Source organism: Eleginops maclovinus, chromosome 11 (genome assembly GCF_036324505.1).
Source record: "Eleginops maclovinus isolate JMC-PN-2008 ecotype Puerto Natales chromosome 11, JC_Emac_rtc_rv5, whole genome shotgun sequence".
Lineage (NCBI taxonomy): Eukaryota > Metazoa > Chordata > Actinopteri > Perciformes > Eleginopidae > Eleginops > Eleginops maclovinus.
The window spans coordinates 3,904,262-3,924,836 of record NC_086359.1 but is presented as its reverse complement, the minus strand read 5'-3'; the positions used below and the strand labels follow the sequence as shown (position 1 = coordinate 3,924,836).

The following is a 20,575-nucleotide window of genomic DNA, read 5'->3' as shown; positions in this document are numbered from 1 at the left end:
AACCATACTATTCATTTACAAATGTGTACACCTACGCACAGGTGCACGTCTTTGCTGCGTAAGTCATGTCTGTTTTTTTAAGCTTTTATTTGTTTTTTTTGCAGACATGGCACTTTCAGCACATTAAACATTGTACAGAACAATTGATCAATTAAGAGAAAATTAAAAACACAACCCCTACCCCCCCCCCCCCCCCCCCCTACCACATTAGGTCTCGGTCACAGTGTATAGGAAGCAATAACAAACACAGACACTGAAAACACTGAAACGTTGACTTTAATTAAGTGTATTATGTCAACACTTTTCACATAACTAGGTTAGTTTTGAGCAATAATATCAAGTTGAACCTACTACTTTCTATTTAAACTTGATATTATTGCTTTCAACTATGTGAGATGCGTTGACATAAAACATTTAATTAAAGTCAACGTTTCAGATTGTTCAGTATAGATAAAGTAATACATAAAATAAAAATAAGAACAATAAAATCACAAATAAAAGGAATACTGTAAATTCATATAAAGTAAAATAAGTCCAGCAGTGGCTCAGTCAGTGGGGGCTTGGACTGGGAATCGTAGGGTCGCCGGTTCAAGTCCCCGAACAGACTTGAAATATGGAAAGTGGACTGCTACTTGGAGAGGTCCGAGTTCACCTCCTAGGCCCTGCTGTGGTGCCCTTGAGCAAGGTACCGGACACCTCCAATCCCCCCTCCCCATTGCTCCCCGGGCGCTGCACGGTAGCTGCCCACTGCTCCTAGCACTAGGATGGGTTAAATGCAGAGGACCAATTTCACTGTGTGTGCTCTGCTGTGTGCATGTATCTATAATGAATAAGAAAAACATTATTAAAACATTAAAGGATATACAGAGTAATGCTCAGAGAAACAGGAAGAAGGAAAAGTCTGATGTGTTTTAAACAGTTCAGGTTGTGAGGTAGTTAGCATTCGGCTGGTTAAATCTTTGACTGTTGTATAAAAGTTTGTAGCTATACAGATATACAGTTTGGCTGTCAAACCCACCTTTAATTAATAAGACTTGTAGTGTTGGTTATCGGTGGAGGCATCCATTTAAACAGCAACCAATGGAAGCTGTAAGAGCATTTAAAGCCTGCGACATCAAAGCAGAGGAAGTCAAATAGCATTTCCTCACAATAGGAAAACAGTTAAGCAAACTATCTTCAGCTGTACTCCACTAAAAGTAACATACAGACAGCCTCACAGATCCCCACACTTAATATTTTGAGGGGTTTTCTTTTCGCTGCCAGAGTTCAAAGCTCCTGCAGTGACATCATGGCGGTGATAGTAAAGTGTTAAAATTAAAATATTTGAATGGGGGTGAGGCGACCCTGGCAGCAGCTGCAAGTGATAAGTGCCTGACTGCAACAGTGTGTCCTGAACATCCAATAAAACGCCATCCAATAATAACTTTCACAGCACATCTCAATATGTTAACATGTTAGCCTTACATAGTAAATCCTGTCCTGTTAACTTGACTCGTCTGGTTTCATAAGAAATTAGATTTGGTCTCTTCGTAAGAAAAGTATAATATCCATGTTTTGAAAAAGGACCATAGATTGGATATTAGGGCGGTCACAATAAAGCTTTTGTATCTTGATTTTTCTATATATTAAACCTGCAATTATTCCAAAAAGCACAAATATTAAAAAGAAAATATAACCTTAATAAGTTTCCCATAATGCACCTCTCTTAAATAAAGTATAAGAGGGTGGACAGCCAGAGTAATCTGGAAATATTTGACATTTAATTAACTTTTTGCTGTGTTGTGTTGACATTGTGAGTCTCATGATCTATAACTCTATCATCCATGTGAGCATCTTTATTTTACAGTCAGGGGTTTGATTGCAGTTCGCTGCGTGGACGTTAAAGGTGACAGTTTTTACCGTGGCTTTGACGCACATCAACCACCAACGTCTTGTATTTCCGTCCTATACATAAAAATTAAAAATATCTCCAGATTTAACAACTAGCACAGCTCAAATTCTGAAACTGGATGCTTAAAACATCACATGCCGAGGCGCTCTTCTCCTAAATAAAAGTGCTCATCACTTTTACATTTCATACTTTATTTAATCGAAGGTTTGCTTTTTCTTCTGCATGTCCCACATTAATTCTCCTTCTTATATTTTTATCCTGTTTTGATGTTTTATCTGACTTTTTCCTCCGAAATAATGTCCTTTTTTTTGGTATTAAGTACTGGTGTACATTTTTATTTATATTGCACTTACAGAATACCTTTGAAGCGTTGATAATAAGGACAAACCGTCAGTAACAGCTCAACACTAGTCATTCGTTTTTTGTGCAAATATATCTTTTCAATCTTAAAAATACAAGTTTATTCTCAACATTTCAACTTATTTTTAATTGCATATTATATACTGAAAGTGTGGCTTGCTTCTAACCATCTACACTTTACTTTCAACATTTCATATTTGTTTTCTTTCTTATGCATTGCACCCAAACCGAAAGTTAGACTTCATTCTGAAGACGTTGATATTTCCAAAATGCAAAAAGAAAATCTACCTCTTCCGATGTATTTTTTCCAATGTCTGGCACCAATCGTCTTCCGTATCTTGTGCTCAACAACAACCAGAGTAAGACAACAAGCAAGAAAGATCCAATTAAAACAGAAAACAATCAGAAATACAGAAAGAGAAATACAAACAATTCTAAACAGTTTGAAAGAGATTCACAATGAACTTTAAAAGGCGCTAAACAACCACAAAGACCCTCAAAAACGCCTCCAAAAAGACACACAAAAGGAGTAAAAAGAGACAAAAATGTGACACAATGAAATATAAAACAGCAAAAATAATTTAAATGGAACAATTGCTATAAAACTGAATAAATACCTACCAAAGAAATAAAAAAAACAAGTGCAGGGACATTAAGAGACTCACAAAGACACAAAACGACCACAAAGAGACATACTTCACTACCAATGTGTGTCATATCTGTTCCTGGGGACCCTCGTCTCTTCATCCTCCGATATCTCTTCAGTGTGTGTGTGTGTGTGTGTGTGTGTGTGTGTGTGTGTGTGTGTGACCACTGCAGGGCGCTGCTGAGGGACTCCGAGCAGATGAAGAGGTTAATTTTTCTTGACACTGACAGACGCTCAATAGTTCCATGTGTGTGATAGATGGCAGACATGTGAAGAGGAGAGGAGGAGACACATTTCATTTAGTGGAGAGCATGAACACACACACACACACACACACACACACACACACACACACACACACACACACACACACACACACACACACACACACACACACACACACACACACACACACACACACACACACACACACACACACACACACACACACACACACACACACACCACTTTGTAATGAAGTGTATTGACACACAGATGTGAAAGCTCTCAGCTGTGATTAGTATTCAGTCTGTATGACACGCAAACATACGGCACAACGTTAATGTGTATCGGCTTCTGTTTCACACTTTAGATTAGCAAAATGTAGTTTGTGAAGTGTGAGTAGTTTGGGGGATTTGTGTATTTTAAACCCCCCAAAATTAAAACGCGTTGACCCGGCATTGACTCTTCTGACCTAAAATGCTTTTTCCTTTTCATTCTGTCTTCAAACACATCTTAAATTTGCTCACTGTGTATCCTATCTTCTGTGGAACTCTGCGAAAAACCTTAGACAGACAGATAGATAGAAGTACTTTATTGATCCCAATTTGGGATTTTCTTTTTCGTTGCAGCATCGGAAAAACAAGGCAGTGTAATTACAATAAAACAAAAATAAAAAAGCGTTTAAAAAGACAGTAAAACATTTGGGACTAAAAATGCTCAAAATGTAAAGCAGGATATTATGTGCACAATAAAAGTGAAAGGTGTGGAATATTACATGAAATAAATCTAGAATGTACAGTGTGGTATGGGTTGAGTCTTACCGTTTTCTCCAAGTTTTTAAGATGAAATGTTCTATGAAGCAGGCTTTGGATGAAATGTGGACAAACCCCTCAGTAAAAACCTTCAGAATAAAGATAGGAATGAAACTGCAAACGTTTGTGTGTTTGATGCATTTTGAGGATACATTATCTCATCCATACATTTTGCCACTACATATACATATATATATATATCAGTGTGAAACTTTCCCAGTTGTCTACTTATACTAACACAATAGCTTTTCCATTTCACATCTTCTGAAAGGTTATGTTTGAATCTGTAAAGGTGGTTTTATCTAACCTTTTGGTTCATTTAAGAGCCATCCACAAACTAAAGACCTGAATGTGGATTTTGGATGTTTCTCCACTACTCAGAGCACAATGAAGAATGATGTTTCTGCCCGTACTGTCGCACCTTGATATTTGATCGCCTGTATCGTAGCCTACACCGTAAACTGAGCAGTATTTTACACCAATAAGGTGTATTGAATCGGACAGTATTGAGAGAAGAAGAGAGCTTCCATATACTTTAATTGAGTTCAAAAGTTGACTGGGCCGACGAGCCTTTTATGTCCACTTGAATGATGGTGACAGTGTATATCTGTGTGTGTGTGTGTGTGTGTGTGTGTGTGTGTGTGTGTGTGTGTGTGTGTGTGTGTGTGTGTGTGTGTGCGCGCTGCAGCAGGCCATACTTCAGCAGCAGCAGAATTTGAGCCAGATCATCTCTCTCTCTCTCCCTCTCTCACCATCAGCTGTGATTACTTTGGTAAAACAGCGCTGCGTCGCAGAGAACCAATTTTGCTAATGCACAGCCTACACACACACACACACACACACACTCATGCACACACACACAGCATGGTTATTGATGAGGTAAATGGGGAGGGGGGCAACAAGGGGCACACACACTGCTGGGAAATGGACATAGAGAGAGAGAGAGAGAGAGAGAGAGAGAGAGAGAGAGAGAGAGAGAGAGAGAGAGAGAGAGAGAGAGAGAGAGAAAGGGTGAGGATAGTGGGAATAAGACAGAAGGACGAGCTAGACGGGGACAAAGAGAAGGGACAACGGGGGAGACGGATAGTAAGGAAGGAAGGAAGGGACGGAGAGGAGGAAGAAGAAGAGGGAAAAGGGAGGACGAAGGCACTGTCCTCTGGAGATGGAGTTAAGGAGCTAAGGACAGAGAGGGAGACAAGGAAGGAGGGAGGATGCAGGAGGGAATACTAAGATCGTCTCCTTCCTCTGGGACGATGGAGTAGCTTTGACTCCATGGACGTTGGAAGAGACTAGAGAGAGAGAAATGGGGACCAGTCATCCAAAGAGAGGAAGCTGAAGTCAGACATCTCACTCCTCCTGCTTTACAGCTCCTTTTAGAAATCATCAACTTGTGTCTGTTGCTGTGGATACGCATCGGTGCACCCCTTAAAGATTTTTAGGTAAATCCTGACCAAAAAAAATAATCTCTTCTGACGTCTCCACATGAGCAACTCGGGATCATTTTCTTACGTTTCTTTTAAACATTCTGTACTGAATTTGTCTCTTAAATGAATCAACGGAAACTGCCAATGGGGATTTCCAAGGAGAGATATGTTCTGAATAGTCAGAGGACAGCTGGGAAATGCTGCATCATCCTGGGACTTTTCTTCACATTGCTTTTCCCCACAGGACCTCTTGTGAAGACTTTACATCCCTCAGGATCTAGCAGTAACCCCATCTCTTTGGGCTTCGAGATGTTTATCAAGACAGAACTTTTTAAGTCATGAAAACCTTCCAATAAATGTATCTACCATGAGCTTCTTGTCAAGGCTTTATGAGCTCTGAAACCTTTCAATAATGTTGAATTTAGATATTTTTCAAGGCTGAACTTCCTACTGATACTGTGTTTTTACTGTTCAAATCAACCAGGAACTGTGCAGCTACCTGGAAGCCTTCAAATCATTGAATATTCACTCTTCTCACACGCTTGTAAAGGGTTTCCAGCCTCTAAAATCTCACATTAAGGCATTATATCCACCAAGAGTTAAGTTATTCTAAGACAATTTCCCTCTAGGAATTGAACATCTAAGGACAACCCTGTAAATAAATCCACCCAAAGGAACTTGAATCCATCATTTAAAGTTAACTATCCAGCAGGAACCTGTATTTAAGTTTCTGTATCCACCAAGAAAGTCTCTTTTTTTAACATCTCTTTCCTCTAGGAACTACAGAGATGCTAAAAACCAAGAGCTGATACTCTGTTGGGTTGTAGGGTCTCCATTTAGTCAAAGAAAGACACAATACATGTGATTACTATTGCAGCGCTGCGCTCTCACCCTCGGAACTTTCACAAAAGTCTGCAAAAGAAACGTTCAAATATTTGCCTCTTTTTGGGCAAACGAGCAGGAGCGCTGCAGCATGGGACTCAGCTGCTTCAAGTCCTGGAAACATGACAGAACAGGCCACAAAGGTGACACACACACACACACACACACACACACACACACACACACACACACACACACACACACACACACACACACACACACACACACACACACACACACACACACACACACACACACACACACACACACACACACACACACACACACACACACACACACACACACACACACTTTGTTAATCCCTCTTGAACTCTAGTTGTGTGTTTGTGTCGCCCTTCAGTGGCGTCTGTAAAATGCTGACTCAGGCTCCTTTATCGGAGGTGAATGTGTGTGTTCGTGTGTTCGTGTGTGTGTTGCTTCATACATGTAGTGAGTGTGATGTGACTTTGAGAAGGACAGACACTGAAGCATGAGGGGACAGAGAAGGGGGAAAAGTGTGTTAACAAGATGAAGATGGATTGTGTGTGTGTGTGTGTGTGTGTGTGTGTGTGTGTGTGTGTGTGTGTGTGTGTGATGGTAGCCAGATATGGGTTTGTTACCCAAAACATGTTATCTATTACTTGCTGACTAAATATTATTTTTGACAGGAAATGTCTTTTAAATCTGTCTGTCTGTCTGTCTGTCTGTCTGTCTGTCTGTCTGTCTGTCTGTGTAGGAAACAGAGACGTGTTGGCCAGCCCTGGCTCGTATTTCTTCCTCTCTAACAGCGCCGGGCAGGGGGACGAGTGGCTGAAGAGCCTCAACAAGGGGGTCTGGATCCCTTTCACAGGTACATGCCCTGTTGATGTGACATCATCACTGTGGGAGACTTCTTTTTTAAACATTTGGCTTTGTTGATGCTGTGGATTATAGAGAAAATGGTGTTGGATGTGGAACACCAGAGGAATAGTTATATATAGAGTATATTATAAGGAGACAAATGTCCTGATAATAAAGCATTGCGGAGCTGATGTGACAGGTTGTCTTCTCTAGCAATCTAAAAGGTGTTTACCTGAGCCTACCTGTACGCTTGATTCTGATTGGATGTGACGGCCCTCCAGTTGAAATCCTCCTCCCTTGCAGGGGTCTTTGGTCAGCGTCTGGAGGAGACGGTGCTGTATGAGCGACGCTATGGTGTGCGTTTGGTTCCGCTGGTGGTGGAGCAGTGTGTGACCTTCATCCGGGAACAGGGTCTGCACGAGGTGGGCTTGTTTCGTCAGCCGGGACAGTCCAGTCTGGTCAAAGAGTTGCAGGAGGCTTTCGATGCTGGGGAGAGACCGTCTTTTGACAGGTCTATAAACCCCTCTGCTTTCAGCCTTAATATGTTCTTATCGATTGTGCTCCAAAGGGTCTTACCTCGCTGTGTTTGTCCTGCAGTAGCACAGACGTCCACACGGTGGCGTCCCTGCTGAAGCTGTACCTCAGGCAGCTGCCGGAGCCTCTGGTTCCTTACAGACGCTACCAGGACTTCCTGCTCTGTGCTCAGAAGCTGGCCAGTGATCGAGGGCTGGTAACTGCAGCTCTGTGCACAACACTATCCACTACTATTACACTCATGTTCAGGGGATTATAGCCTCTGCAGACCATTTACATGCACTAACACACTACAGGAAGGGGAAAACCCAAGGGTCTCTTTAAAGAGCAGCTCAACACCACCTCAAGATGTGTCTTCACTGACCTCTACAGGTGGACTCTCAAGAGTGTGACATCCCTGCAGGGTGTGTTTACAGGTGCACGACTATTGTTTACCCAACAAAGGGTATTATTATGAACTGAAACTGAAAATGATACCGTGCTACAACAGCAAGGTTGAGGTTAAGTTGTTCTTTAAACTTTCAGAAAACATCTGCAAAGTATTCATAAAAATGTTCTAAAACCTACATCATGAATATCCAGGTTCAGTTCGGTTCTTAAACCCTTTTCTTACTCATCCTCCTTTTATTACTCCTCTCTTTCAGGTTTCGGGGGAGTTGAGGAGTCTTCTTCATGAGTTGCCTGTTGCAAACTTCAACCTGCTCAACTTCATCTGCCAGTAAGATCTGTAAATAATAAAAGGGACGTTAATGACTTTATTAACCATTAAGAACCATTTATAAACCAGTTCTAAAATAGTTTTCATACATCGACACAGGCTCACTATTTGGCAACATGACTAAGCCTTATATTGGCTACCTAGCTTCCTTCCTCTTCTTCATTAGACAGCATCCTTGGTATCTGTTGATCAATGAGTGGATTCTCCCCCCATCCATCTTGATGTTTCTTGGCATCTCTTAAGCTAAGTATTCAATACAAGGCTGAGCAGTACAGATAAATGTGGGCTCACTATTTGGCAAGCAACCGGTCTCAGTTGCCCTGTTTATCTCTTGTCTTATTAAAGCTTATTAATGATTTATAAAGTGTTCACAACATAATTAAGAAATCTTTTATAAGGGTAGTCTTATTGTAAAGTCGTACCCAAATGTTTAACAATAGAAAGTAAGTAGGGAATTACTGGTGGTTTCTTTGTCTGATTTTCAGGTTTTTATACGAGGTCCAGAGTTATTCCAGCAGCAACAAGATGAGCGGTCAGAACTTGGCCACCGTGTTTGGGCCGAACATCCTCCGAGCCAAAGCTGAAGACCCACAAAGCATCATGGGAGGTAGATTGCAAAATGTGAACATGTTAACTCAAGATTGAGACCATAGACTCTTTAGGAAAATGTTTACCGAGGTAATAAAGTTAGAAGAAGGGTCACTTCTTCTTCCTCTGCCTGTCCTGTAGGAGCAGCACTGGTCCAGGTTCTGATGCTGGAGCTCATCAGAGAGCATGAACCTCTGTTCGCCAAAATCCCTTCACTTATCTCCGCCCGTCCACCTGGCGGTTCCCATGCATCGCCAAGTGCCCTGAGGCATCCTCACCTCCACCCGACGCCCTGCCTCCGCCAGCTGTCTATGCCGCTCATCGTCGAGCGCTCCAGAGAACCAGGACAGTCTGCCGCAGACCAACAAGATCCCAGGTAATGCTGACCTGCAGCAGAACAATTTGAAAGGCAAGTAGAACATTGAAGGCTAACCTCTGTTGCTTTGCTTTCTTTAGCTGCATCTACTCTGCTGCTGCCAAATCCGACCTGTCCTCAGACCAGAAGAGACGTCTCGGCCATCGATACACCTCCTCCCATCCAGAAAACTGCTTCTACCCACTGCCCTCCTCCAGCACCTCTGAAAGACCCGACATAGATTACCACCAGGGTCATGCTGGCCGGGGACCTTCCCCTGCAAATGTTCAAGACTCTTCAACGAGCCTCCAGCTAAAAGAGCAACTCCAGCCAAGAACGATGCTCTTGAGCTGGGCCAAGGACTGGCCAAACCCGGAAGAAGCCGGCGGTTCTTACTGGAGTTCTGATGCTCCAGAGGAAAATGGTGCAATGCCAGGATCATCCAGCGGGGGCAGCAGCAATGAGGATCAGGAGGACAGCAACATTTCGGCCTACGACAACCTGGAAAGAGCACTGAGGAAAGAAGATGAAGCCAAGGATCCAGGAGGCCATATTGGACCCGGTGAAGAGGAGGCGGGGCAGATGAGGGGCTCCTCCTCTTCATGGTCTTCCTGCGAGGTGCTACCGTTGGACGAGAGCAGTGACGCTGGGGAAGCGGTTAGCCCCGACACATCTCCAAAGACACCTAAGAGGTTAACTTCAAGTCCAGAAGCGGAAAAGGAAACCAGTGACAGTGACGATCATGAAGACAACAATGACCATCATGATGGAGATGCCCACTTCCACCACCCTACCTCCCTGGCCTCTGGTTCTTTACTGAGCGAGAGTCCTCTCAGTACGGGCAGCTCTGAAGTGTTCCTCCCCTCCGGTCCCCCAGAACCCCAGGAGCCTGAGCCTCCGTCACAGCCGGGGGACGTTCACTCACTCCTGGCCGAGCTGCAGGATCAGATGGACAAGCAGAAGGCCGAGTACCAGGCCAGGATGCAGAGGTGAGGCACAAGGAGGATGTTTACATATTGGAATACCTAAAGTGGCTTTTATTTAAAGTGGTTTTTCACAAATGAGATTTGACTTCAATTGGCCTTTGAAATACTTTCCTGAGTCTTGTGAGCGACAAATCAATTGATGATTCATTGAAGTTGATTCAAGACAATAAGGGATTATTTTCCTGAATCAACTAATGTTAGTGCTTCTCATTCCTAGCAAGTCTACCCTTAACCCATTTTGTTTGAACAGACAGCATCCAATCAAGCTGCAAGAGAAGCTATGAAGAACTATTCATAACATTACCAAGTGCCAGTTAGAAAAGCATTTCGCTTGTGTACAAAATCGTGCTGGTGCAAAAAACTGGTGCAGATTGTCAGTGATAGGGTCAAAAATATCAATACATTTAGTGAACAGGCTCAACACTTAGGACTTGTGACTTGCAAAACAATGACTTTGCCCTCTGGCTCTCTGCAGGTTGGAGCGCTGTAACGACGTCCTGGAGCGGCAGCTGGTGATCCTGCGGGTCAGTCTGGAGCAGCAGAAGCGCAGCAGGAGCGTCGCCGAGATCAAGATCCGCAACATGGATCGAGCCAAAGCGGACGCCGACCAAAGAAACAACACGCTGCAGAAAGAGATGCATGTCTTCTTCGAGATGTATGGAGACGCCAAGAGACGAGGAGGAGAGGAAGGAGGAAGAGGAGCAGGGACTCTCTGAAGATAAAAAGATTGGGGAATTTGTTTTGGATAGGATGGAGGGTAAGAGAGTCAGATGAATCTCTTCAGGAGATCCAAGTCCTGTGAATGGATCCTTTTGGCAGACCATGAAGGAATCAAACCGATTGTGAAAAGACAGAAATGTTGTTGTTGTCTGATCCAGAAGACAATCTAAAGAAGTAGGTTGAGTGTGACTTGGTGCAAGAAAGGTTGAAATCAAAGAGCAGTTTTGGACGTTGGCAGGGAAGGATTGGACGTTGGATGTCTTGCAAGGTTGGACTCCTCACTTCCACGTCCGCGTTTTCCTGATAATCTTGTTGGACATCGCTGAGACTGGTTTCTAAGATAAGGCCAACAAGCGTATCCTGCTTTTGTCTACGACCTTTTTATCATGTTTACAGGTGTAGCCTCTGGGACAGGCCCCGACAAGATCAAGATGCATCTCAGAACAGTCTGCGCCATCAAGGATGTGTCTGGGACAGGAAAATCATTGCCAAAGTAGTGAAGTCTGCCTCTGAGAACTTGAATTACAGACTGCAGAAGAGGTGAAGTTTACCCCATTTGTTAAATCTGAGGAGGAAACAGACTTATCGAATGTCGACAGTAGTCTTTCTTTTACACGGCAAAGGACCAAAGTCCAAAAAGATAATCAAGCGTATGGTAACATGGAAGCATTCTGGTTTACTCTAAAATGCATCAAATGGACATCTTCACACTGGTTTTCACTATGATAAGTTATTGACTGGCTGCTTTACTCAATGACATGTTTTATAAGCTGTGCAGGACTTCCTTCAGACTGAAAGTCTAACAAAAGCAGGGAGCAGATGTTGTTTTTTTACAGTTAAATGTGTATAAGAAGTCAGATCGTCTTAACGACAGATACAGGAAGTCCTGTTGACTCTGCATGAAGATGCTTTTGCAATAAAACATTATTTCGCTTTGACTGAAAATAAAAATGTATATCAGTCCCTTCGTCGGTTGGGTCTAGTTGACTAAAAATTCATTGTTTATTCTGATTTTTAACTGGGAATAAGAAAGTAAATACATGTATTAAAAAAAGGTACTGATGCACTGACGAGAATGTCACATTTATTCTCAAATCAACCGTTTTGGCAAAGAAACCAAAAGCGTACAGTCTGCTCAAACAAGGAAAACGTCTCTTAACCATCAAATGTTGAACAGACAATTCACACAGAGGAGCTTCAGGAGTGACACTTCAGAGAGGGAGAGATTTAAAAAAGGGACAAACAGCACAAACAAACAGTCATTTCATATTGAGAGTGTTATCTTTTGTATCAGAACAGCTGACCGACGTCACAGGAGGAAAACAACATGACACTTCACTTCCACCGCGGTGTCACATCACGCAACAGACTTCAATCACTTGACAATAAGAGTGAAATGATAATAATCAGCCAGGTGCTAGATTTCATTTGACAGATAATTCATAGCGCTTGCTCGGCTCTACGAAGCTTCACACACACACACACACACACTCCTGCAGAAACCCTGTATAAACAGCTGTTTATTAGCACTGCAGGTAGGCTCTGCATTCATCTTTAATAGGAGACACTACAGGTGTCAAATATTTAACAAATGCATATCACCATGAAACTTCCCCAGCTGATTACTTACACTAAGAGAATTCATTTCTTTTTAAATATAGTTTACTGACAACAAAAATGTTGAATTTAGGCAAAATCTACAGAAAGAAATTGACAAAATTAGTCAAATAAACCACTCAATGTTGGATTCCTTGAAAAAAAGAAGGTATGATATGTTTGCAATACAGCACAAGAAGAATTGTCCTGTTGGTCTATTGACTAAAATGCCAAAAGTGAAACGCTCTTTAGGTCTGTCAGGGTTTCTGCAGGATCTTTCTCTTCAGTCAACACACACACACACACACACACACTCTTCATATCTGACCTGTGGTACAGACATGTAACCTGAGCTCACACACTGACAACTAGAAGAATATTTAAACCCTCATATTCCATTTTGATTGAACCAGAAAGCCCTGAAGCACTGCAGTCTGACGGTGTGTGAGCCCCCCACATGTTGCTCTGATTTTTTTTAACACATTGTTATTTTACCGTGTGATCGCTAAAGGAACACAATCTGTTGCTCTAGTAACAGATAAAATATCCATAAATAAAAACATCTATAAAAAGAACAGAGAAGTTTCAGTGAGCAGGAGCCGGACACATTTCCTGAGAATGTTTTTTCATTTTTGTTCTGTTGCTTTGATTCATATTAAACTACAATTTAAGGAACTGTTTGGGAGTTTGTGTTGCTGCTCTGCTTATTGAAATGTCCCTTTAAGAAGACAAATGAAGTTTACTTTGAATGATGTTAAGACTATGAACACAGAAAAAGTCATTTGCATCCTGGCGGGCTGCGAGGGTCCGGGTCGGAGGGGGGTAATCGTGAGGATAAAGTGCATTTACAGGGGACCCATCACCATCACCATCACCTTCAGCTGGACATAGCTCCCAGGATCGGCCCATTTTGAATTCATTGATGACAGCAGGCTGCAGCTAGATGCACAAATTAAAAGAGGAAGCGATTATCAACACAGTTCACACCTCAAATCATTGCAGATGGAAAACATATTTCAAATGCAAATACGGAGGACAGTCAATATTGTGATGTAAATGTCCAAGATGCTGCTAAAAGTAGCATGAAATGGCCTCAAGGTTGCATGTTTTAACACAGTTTAACATGCAACATAGATGCTGATACTACAGCTCTGCAGGAATAACATTTTTGTAGTTCGACAAAAATCCTCTGAGATTTTTGGGGGATTCTTTGTACAAAAGAAATGAGGAAAACAGAAGCCAACGATTCCTACACGTTTCTTCAAAAATGTACTCAACTTTTTTGATTTTGAAGACATATATTGCCATAACATTTAAAGAATTAGCATTTCAGATAAAAGGACATTTGAAAACATTTGAATTAAAATAGTTTAAAATGTGCGAGTTTTCAACAACAAGGTTTTCAAGGTGGACAAAAGTGTAGATGAATGGACCCTAGAACGTTTGCAGTCACATGAAAGCTTAAAAATCTGAAATGTAATCACACATTTTCAATCTCACAACAAAACGTGACATTTTCTTACACTGGTGGTCATCACTGATCTTATTTTAGACACTGAAAAAGGGACTGACTTGGATCTCTCTACAGCAACTTTCCACCAAAGCAGACAAAAGGTCTTACAGTTCCAAAAGAGGTAAAACAAAGATGGGGTTTGATGACTCAAAATGAGACCCGGGTAGTTACAGTGATATCATTTATAAATGTCAGAAGCAGATCTGCAGGATTTACATGACTGGATGCACAGAGACGTTTCATTTCATCAGACCTGAGTGTGTAGTGTCCGCTCAGAAGCCGGAGGGCGTCAGGATGTTCATGTCACGGGGTTTGAGCTTGTGTGGCCGTGGCCCCTGCCGGCGACCATCCACCATGGGGATCTCCATCTTGGGAGGGGCCATGGCCTGAGCGGGGGTGCCGTCAGCCAGCCGAGTGGCCTGCGACTTCATCACCTCCATAGGGCTCGGCTTCTGGGCGCCGCGGTACGCCTGCAGCGCAAAGCCGGCTGCGAAAAGATAGAAATAAAAATGATAAGACATGTGTCGTGTTCTGCCTCTAGGGGGCGCTCAACCAAAACACAAACAAAAGACAGCGTTTGGAAAGCAGTGTGGGATTATGGGATTGTTGTTACTGCATCAGCCACTGTATTTACCTCTGTGAAATCTTTATGAATATATATGTATTCTGATTTAGTTGGCAGAAAAAAACTCAGTTATTTTTTAATGATATCACACATTGATAAAATACTAGAAACATTTTTCACAAAGATAACTATCTCTTTACACATTTCCACTCAAATATCTATTACTTGCCTTAAATTACCCACCCAAAGTCATCGTGAAAATAAATATATCGATAGTTTCCAAAGCGACCGAATCGTCCGTCGTGTGTAAATCTAAATGTTGTCTCAGCAGCCGTCAGAGCTCTAACTCTTATTTGATCAGCCTTTTATGTCTAACATACACACGGTGAGTCAAAGCCAACCACGGAAGGTTTTTCTTTTGTGTTTGCAATCAGTCCAAAAGGTCCATGTGTTCACGCAGTAACCGATAACAAACCCTTCTGAACAAACCCCGGCTTTTTAGAGGGTTTCAATTGGTTAGTTTAGTAAAAAAAGATGCCATGGGAATTTGGCTAAGAACCAATTCATTCGTACTACAGAGTGAGAAGCTGTTTACCTGCAGGGTCTGATCCCAGGTCAGAGGTGGACTTGTGGACCATCGGCCGCGGCCCAAACACGCCCCACCGTTCAACCGCTCCCGCTCCTCCTCCTCCTCCTCCCCCCACCGGGTCTACGATGTCCACGCTGCTGTTGCAGGAGCTGACATCGGAACTGGTACTGCCGAACCAGCCCCTACACACAGGGTTTAGGAGCATTTGAATATCCTTATAGATATTATTAATATAAAATGCCGGTTTATTTTTTTGAGATGTTAATACTTATAGAATTGTTTATTTCTCATTTTGTATTTATTTTCTAATAATGTGCAATGACTTGTATTGTATGATGCTGCTGCAACACAAACATGTGTTTCTGTACCTGCGTTGTTGTTTTGGAGAGGTGTGTGGTGTGTTTGATGGAGTGGACTGAGCTGAGGAGCTCTGCCGCTCCTCTCTGGCCTCCATGCTCTGGATCTGCAGTTTCTAAACAACAACAACAACAACAACAACAACAAGACAAGTTAAAATGTAATCTTGCGAAACAGCTTGATACGACAGATTGAAATATAGCGAAATCCGAGGAGAAAAGCTACCGTTATGAAGACAATAATCTCTACCGGTCGACACAGTGCTTCTTTCGCATGGTCCTCATTATTATATAACCTAACCTGTGTTGTGTGTATTTGAGTGAGTGTGTGTGTGAGTGAGTGTGTGAGTGAGTGAGTGAGTGAGTGAGTGAGTGTTACCTGCAGGGATTCAGGCATGCGGTGGTGGTGCCTGGTCTCCTCAGCGGTGAGGCCTTTGTGGGGGGTGTAGCTGGTGTCGGTGAGCCCGGCCCTCTGCTCAAACCTATACACACTGTCCTGGGTCTGCTCTGAGGGGGAGACCAACCAAATGCATCTTTAGATAACAAACATTTGAACCCTGGGGCTTTCAAAATGTTTTAAAGTGGTTGTGGGCATCCTGAATCTGAGTAAGCGTTACAATAAAGATGTCATTTTGATTAAAACTTTACCGAACACCAAAATAAACGTGTCAAATTTTGTTAAAGACGGAGAAACACAGTTCTTCATATTTTACCTGTTCATGGCATTATCAATTTTACAGCCTTGGTATATTTGATAAAATACACAGAACTTATCTAGATATCATATTCTATATTATGGTAATTAAAAAAAGGTGACATACTGGTGATGAGAGAGTTCATGATGGAGGAAGCCTTGGTTTTCACTACCACTGGAGACCTGGAGGGGGCGCTGTCCGCCACAGAGAACTGTCTCACTGCACCACTCTCATCCTCCTGCAGGAAAAACAAACACACCATCTTATAATAACACACACACAGTTTATAAGACCGTAGCTCTTTCATTTAGGTACCTAAACCACAACAATCCATATTTTTGACGCCATTATTATCACATCTAAATTGTTATTAAAATGCAATAAAAAAACTATAAAACCATATACAGATTCCCTTCAGAGTCAGAATTTGGTTTGAAATAAGCTTTCCACATACAAGGAATTAGCTCTGGTGAATATTGGTGCATACATATAACACAGTATGAGACATTAAATCAAAAAAATAAGAGAAAGATACTTTATTCATCCTAAATTTGGAAATTAGACAACATTATAGAGAAAATGTAACGAAGAAAATAAAAGTGAGCCAGAAATAAAGAAATGGGAATGTTTGATTTCAATATTTATTTTTTGTTTAAACAAGTGAAACACCAGATTACCTTAAAAAGTATTTGGAGTTATTCTGGCTAATTTCTAACCTTGAAAACATAACCGTATAAATGTAGGCGCTTCTCAAACTTTCAAGACGTTAAATCAAACGCTATATCGTACTGAACAATCAGCATAATTTAGAAGTAAAGTAGGTTGGTGTGTGTGTGTGTGTGTGTGTGTGTGTGTGTGTCTCAACTCAGCATTATTGTTAAACATTTCAGTGAATAAAATTGTAAAAAATAAAGAAAAGAAAAGAAAAACATTCTACAAAAAAACATGTTAAATATATGTGAACTAAAATCTAATTTACAGCTTTAAGATGTGACAGTTTGTGCAGAGATTGAACAGAACATTTGGAAGGATTCAATGCCTGAAGGGCTACCTGCACTTACATGTTTTTTAGATGCTGGAAATACAGGTACAGGCATGGATTACTTAGTATATTAACCGCTATATCCTGCTTAAAAACAGCATCTTTTATTAGTAAACAAGGTGTGTGTGTGTGTGTGTGTGTGTGTGTTACCTCAGCCAGGCGTGAGAACTTCCTCTCCGGTATGACGGGTCGTCTCCACAGGTTGTTGATGCTGATGTCGTGGGGGGGCGTGGACATAGGGGCCTCCAGGTTATCGTCGTAGCTGATGGCTCGCCGCGTCATCCCGATGGGAAGCCTCATAGCTCCCATCCCGGGGCCCTCGATGGCTGCGGACACAAACAACAAGTCAACAAACCAACAGCGGCTTTTATCTCCACTTTGTGTCGCTGACAGTGCGTCACTGAGATGCGGAGGCGACTGAAATCAATGCACTGGAACGAGGACAGTCATTAGCTGCCCACCGTCCCCTTCAGCTGCATGCTGTCAGGTCAGTCAGAGAGGAGGACAACGGGCACACCAGCGGGATGAAGAGCAGGAGGGATGACGTGCGTTTATTGGCTAATCGTGGAAGTGATTTTTTTATTGATTTATTTTTTTAGGAAGTTAACAGAGTTCATCACATGACGCGTCACAGTCATTTCCCTTCGCTTAGACCAAAAAGCATTGCTGTTTTTAACCAATGAGAGCAGGGCACAAAATAAACACCAACAACTGGTCAAATGTGCACATTTTTTTGAAGATTTGCATCAGCTCATCAGCTTAAAAAACAAAGATAATCTACTGGAAAATGTTTACTTCACTATCCATTTGGCTGTTATGTTCATTTATGTTCTAATGTAGTATGTTCACTCTGCATTTTGTGTGTGTGATTAAATCTCCTGCAAGAAATCTCACCTGGTATGTCCCCCGAGCCAGACATGATTTCAGAAATGAGAAACAAGATCAACCAGGAGAGGATCTGAAAAAAGAGACAGAGATATTATTATTATTATACATTCATACAAACAGAGGTAAATATAATATGTCATCCCTGCACTTCTTTATTTTCACATAAATTAATCAGATGAATCCATTAAGAAAGGTGTCATTTGTTAATCGTTCAAATTCAGCTCCAGCTAAACCACCAATCCTGCTTTTACATTGGAGCATTATTCACAACAATATATAGCTAATAGTTTAACAATTGCACGAGACGTAATATTTCTAATACTAAAGCAACATTTTTGTATTTAAATTTGACCAATTTTACAATGTGGAAGAGCGGAGGAAAGGAGGAGCAATACTTTTACTAAAGCAAAGGATTTAAATACCCCTTCTATGAAAGTGTAATGTTAGACCGACGGGTAGAGTAAACAGCATTGACTTCAAGCTTTTATTTTAGGTGATTTCCATTTCTAGACTTTAGATACTGTGCATATGACATCTTGAATCAGAGAAAAATAGATATAGTGCACATGTGAGTGAAAGGGAGCTCATCCTGTTACAACCAGCTGTGGACTGCAGGCTGACTCCAGATGATAGCAGACAGGCTGCATTACGTAACTGCTGCTGCATCACCTGAGGTTTACTCCAAAATACGAGCTTACATCGTGTCTGGTTGGGCTGATCGAGCAAGCCTTGCATTTTAAACAATAGCAGATTTATTTAGAATTAAATGATGCAGCTTGTCAATAGTTGTAATTAAAAAATTTCATACTTTCATGATTATTCAACAGGACAATGTGCGGTTTGGTGAGAAAGGAAACACATTTGCGCTTTAGGTGTATTTTAACTCATGCCGATTTGAAGGCTCTCGACTACACACATGCACAATGTCTAAAAACAACGTTTACTAGGTAGATAAGTCAACTGAGAGCCTATGCATGGTTCAATTGTGCATTTTTCGGGTGTAGTTTGATGGCTGCATGCAGGGTCGCCGCATAGCGGAACCGGTCGGCGCTGGATGAAGGACAACAAGATGTCCCATCATCTGAGGACTAAAGCCGGCTGACAACAGGATGCTCTCAGCGTGGTGGGCCTTGTTTTCACTTACCAGAAGAAAAGGAGTGTTCAAAGAGACGACTGAGGCATCTGTGACCCTGCAATGTCGACTGGACCGCGTAGAAAACAGAGAACTCGGATAGCAGCCATTATTCTTTGCGATAAATAAAAAAACTGCTTCCTCAATGGAACGCTAGACGACGTTGTTTGATCTCGCCGAGTATCGCGAGAGTTGAGTTTTTATTACAGGGACACGTGAAGTGGAAAATACTTTCTAGAAAAAAACCAAATTATAACTTTATTAAAATGTGTTTTTTTTTCACTTTAACGGAAAGATGCAATGGTTATTCAATTATACATCTTTATTTAGATTTTGTATAATTTTAGTCATAATAGCAAGAGAACCAAAGGTTTACTAAATAGCATTCATTCATGTAAATAAAATACAAACAAAAACAGTTTTAAATATTGTTAAATATTTCAGTGAATAAAATTGCAACAAATAAATAAAACAAAAATAAAAACATTCTACAGAAGAATATGTTAAATATATGTGAATTAAAAGATACAGCTTTTACACGTGACAGTTCGTGCAGAAATTTGACATATTTTACAGAACATTTGGAAAGATTCAGTGCCTGAAGGGCTACCTACATTCAAATGTTTTGAGACGCTGGAAATACAGGTACATGCATGGATCACTCTGCAGGAGGCGGTGTGCTTTATCATAAGTGGCTGTTTGTTTCCACCTAGGGGCTGGTACAGGTTTCAATTCTATCAATGATCCATTGGGCTGTCAGCTCTGGTGGAATAACATTTAGCGAATTAATGCTTTCTGCTTTTAAGCTCCCCCCCCCCCATTATTGCATTTCTCTTCTATTGTACATTCATATTTCATGTTTTTTTGCAACACTTGCTTTATTTGTGAATTATATTTATTGGACTTTTTTAATGTAATAAGCCTATAATTATACAGTTACCTCACATTATGTAGTAAACCACATACATATAGGCCTACAAACACACAAATAAACACAATGAAAAATAGCAATAGCAGTAGTATACTAGTACTAGAAGTAGTGGTAGTTTAGTACAGGAAGCTTTACCTTTTTTTTAAAATTGCATTTTATTTTATTATATTATGTTAATGTCAGACATAAATAGACCAAAACAAATCCCTTATAAAAACCTATTTGATGATAAAATATTTAATTTAATAAGCAGTAATTGCTAATAACTAAATGAACTGTTATAAAACTTA

At 41.3% G+C, this 20,575-nt stretch overlaps 2 protein-coding genes across 2 annotated transcripts; one reads left to right on the top strand and one right to left on the bottom strand.

The window, feature by feature from the left end:
* Nucleotides 1–6,328: 6,328 nt before the first annotated feature.
* LOC134872738 (rho GTPase-activating protein 24-like) lies at nt 6,329–11,881 on the top strand. Its single transcript, XM_063896161.1, has 9 exons — nt 6,329–6,380; nt 6,974–7,087; nt 7,381–7,588; nt 7,675–7,807; nt 8,256–8,329; nt 8,815–8,936; nt 9,059–9,293; nt 9,374–10,261; nt 10,734–11,881. Exons 1-9 carry the CDS (start codon nt 6,329–6,331, stop codon nt 10,972–10,974), a joined length of 2,067 nt encoding a protein of 688 aa, XP_063752231.1. The 3' UTR covers nt 10,975–11,881.
* A 164-nt stretch (nt 11,882–12,045) lies between these two features.
* On the bottom strand, nt 12,046–19,518 carry LOC134872739 (putative monooxygenase p33MONOX). The gene is made up of 9 exons (XM_063896162.1): nt 19,367–19,518; nt 18,229–18,292; nt 17,485–17,660; nt 16,419–16,530; nt 15,977–16,104; nt 15,610–15,713; nt 15,248–15,423; nt 14,341–14,574; nt 12,046–13,513 (listed from the first exon to the last, which is right to left on the bottom strand). The coding sequence occupies exons 2-8, from the start codon at nt 18,251–18,253 to the stop codon at nt 14,360–14,362; spliced, it is 936 nt and encodes a 311-aa protein (XP_063752232.1). The 5' UTR covers nt 18,254–18,292; nt 19,367–19,518; the 3' UTR covers nt 12,046–13,513; nt 14,341–14,359.
* Between the last annotated feature and the right edge of the window lie 1,057 nt (nt 19,519–20,575).

Bases quoted from the DNA above. Each gene is read 5' to 3' on its own strand.
- LOC134872738 (XM_063896161.1), top strand. From the start codon at position 6,329: ATGGGACTCAGCTGCTTCAAGTCCTGGAAACATGACAGAACAGGCCAC. The intron at 6,381-6,973 runs GTGACACACACA...CTGTCTGTGTAG, and splicing joins TGACAGAACAGGCCACAAAG to GAAACAGAGACGTGTTGGCC. The intron at 8,330-8,814 runs GTAAGATCTGTA...TCTGATTTTCAG, and splicing joins CTGCTCAACTTCATCTGCCA to GTTTTTATACGAGGTCCAGA.
- LOC134872739 (XM_063896162.1), bottom strand. From the start codon at position 18,253: ATGTCTGGCTCGGGGGACATACCAG. The intron at 15,714-15,976 runs GTAACACTCACT...GTTGTTGTTTAG, and splicing joins GCATGCCTGAATCCCTGCAG to AAACTGCAGATCCAGAGCAT. The intron at 14,575-15,247 runs GTAAACAGCTTC...ATCTTTTCGCAG, and splicing joins CCTGGGATCAGACCCTGCAG to CCGGCTTTGCGCTGCAGGCG.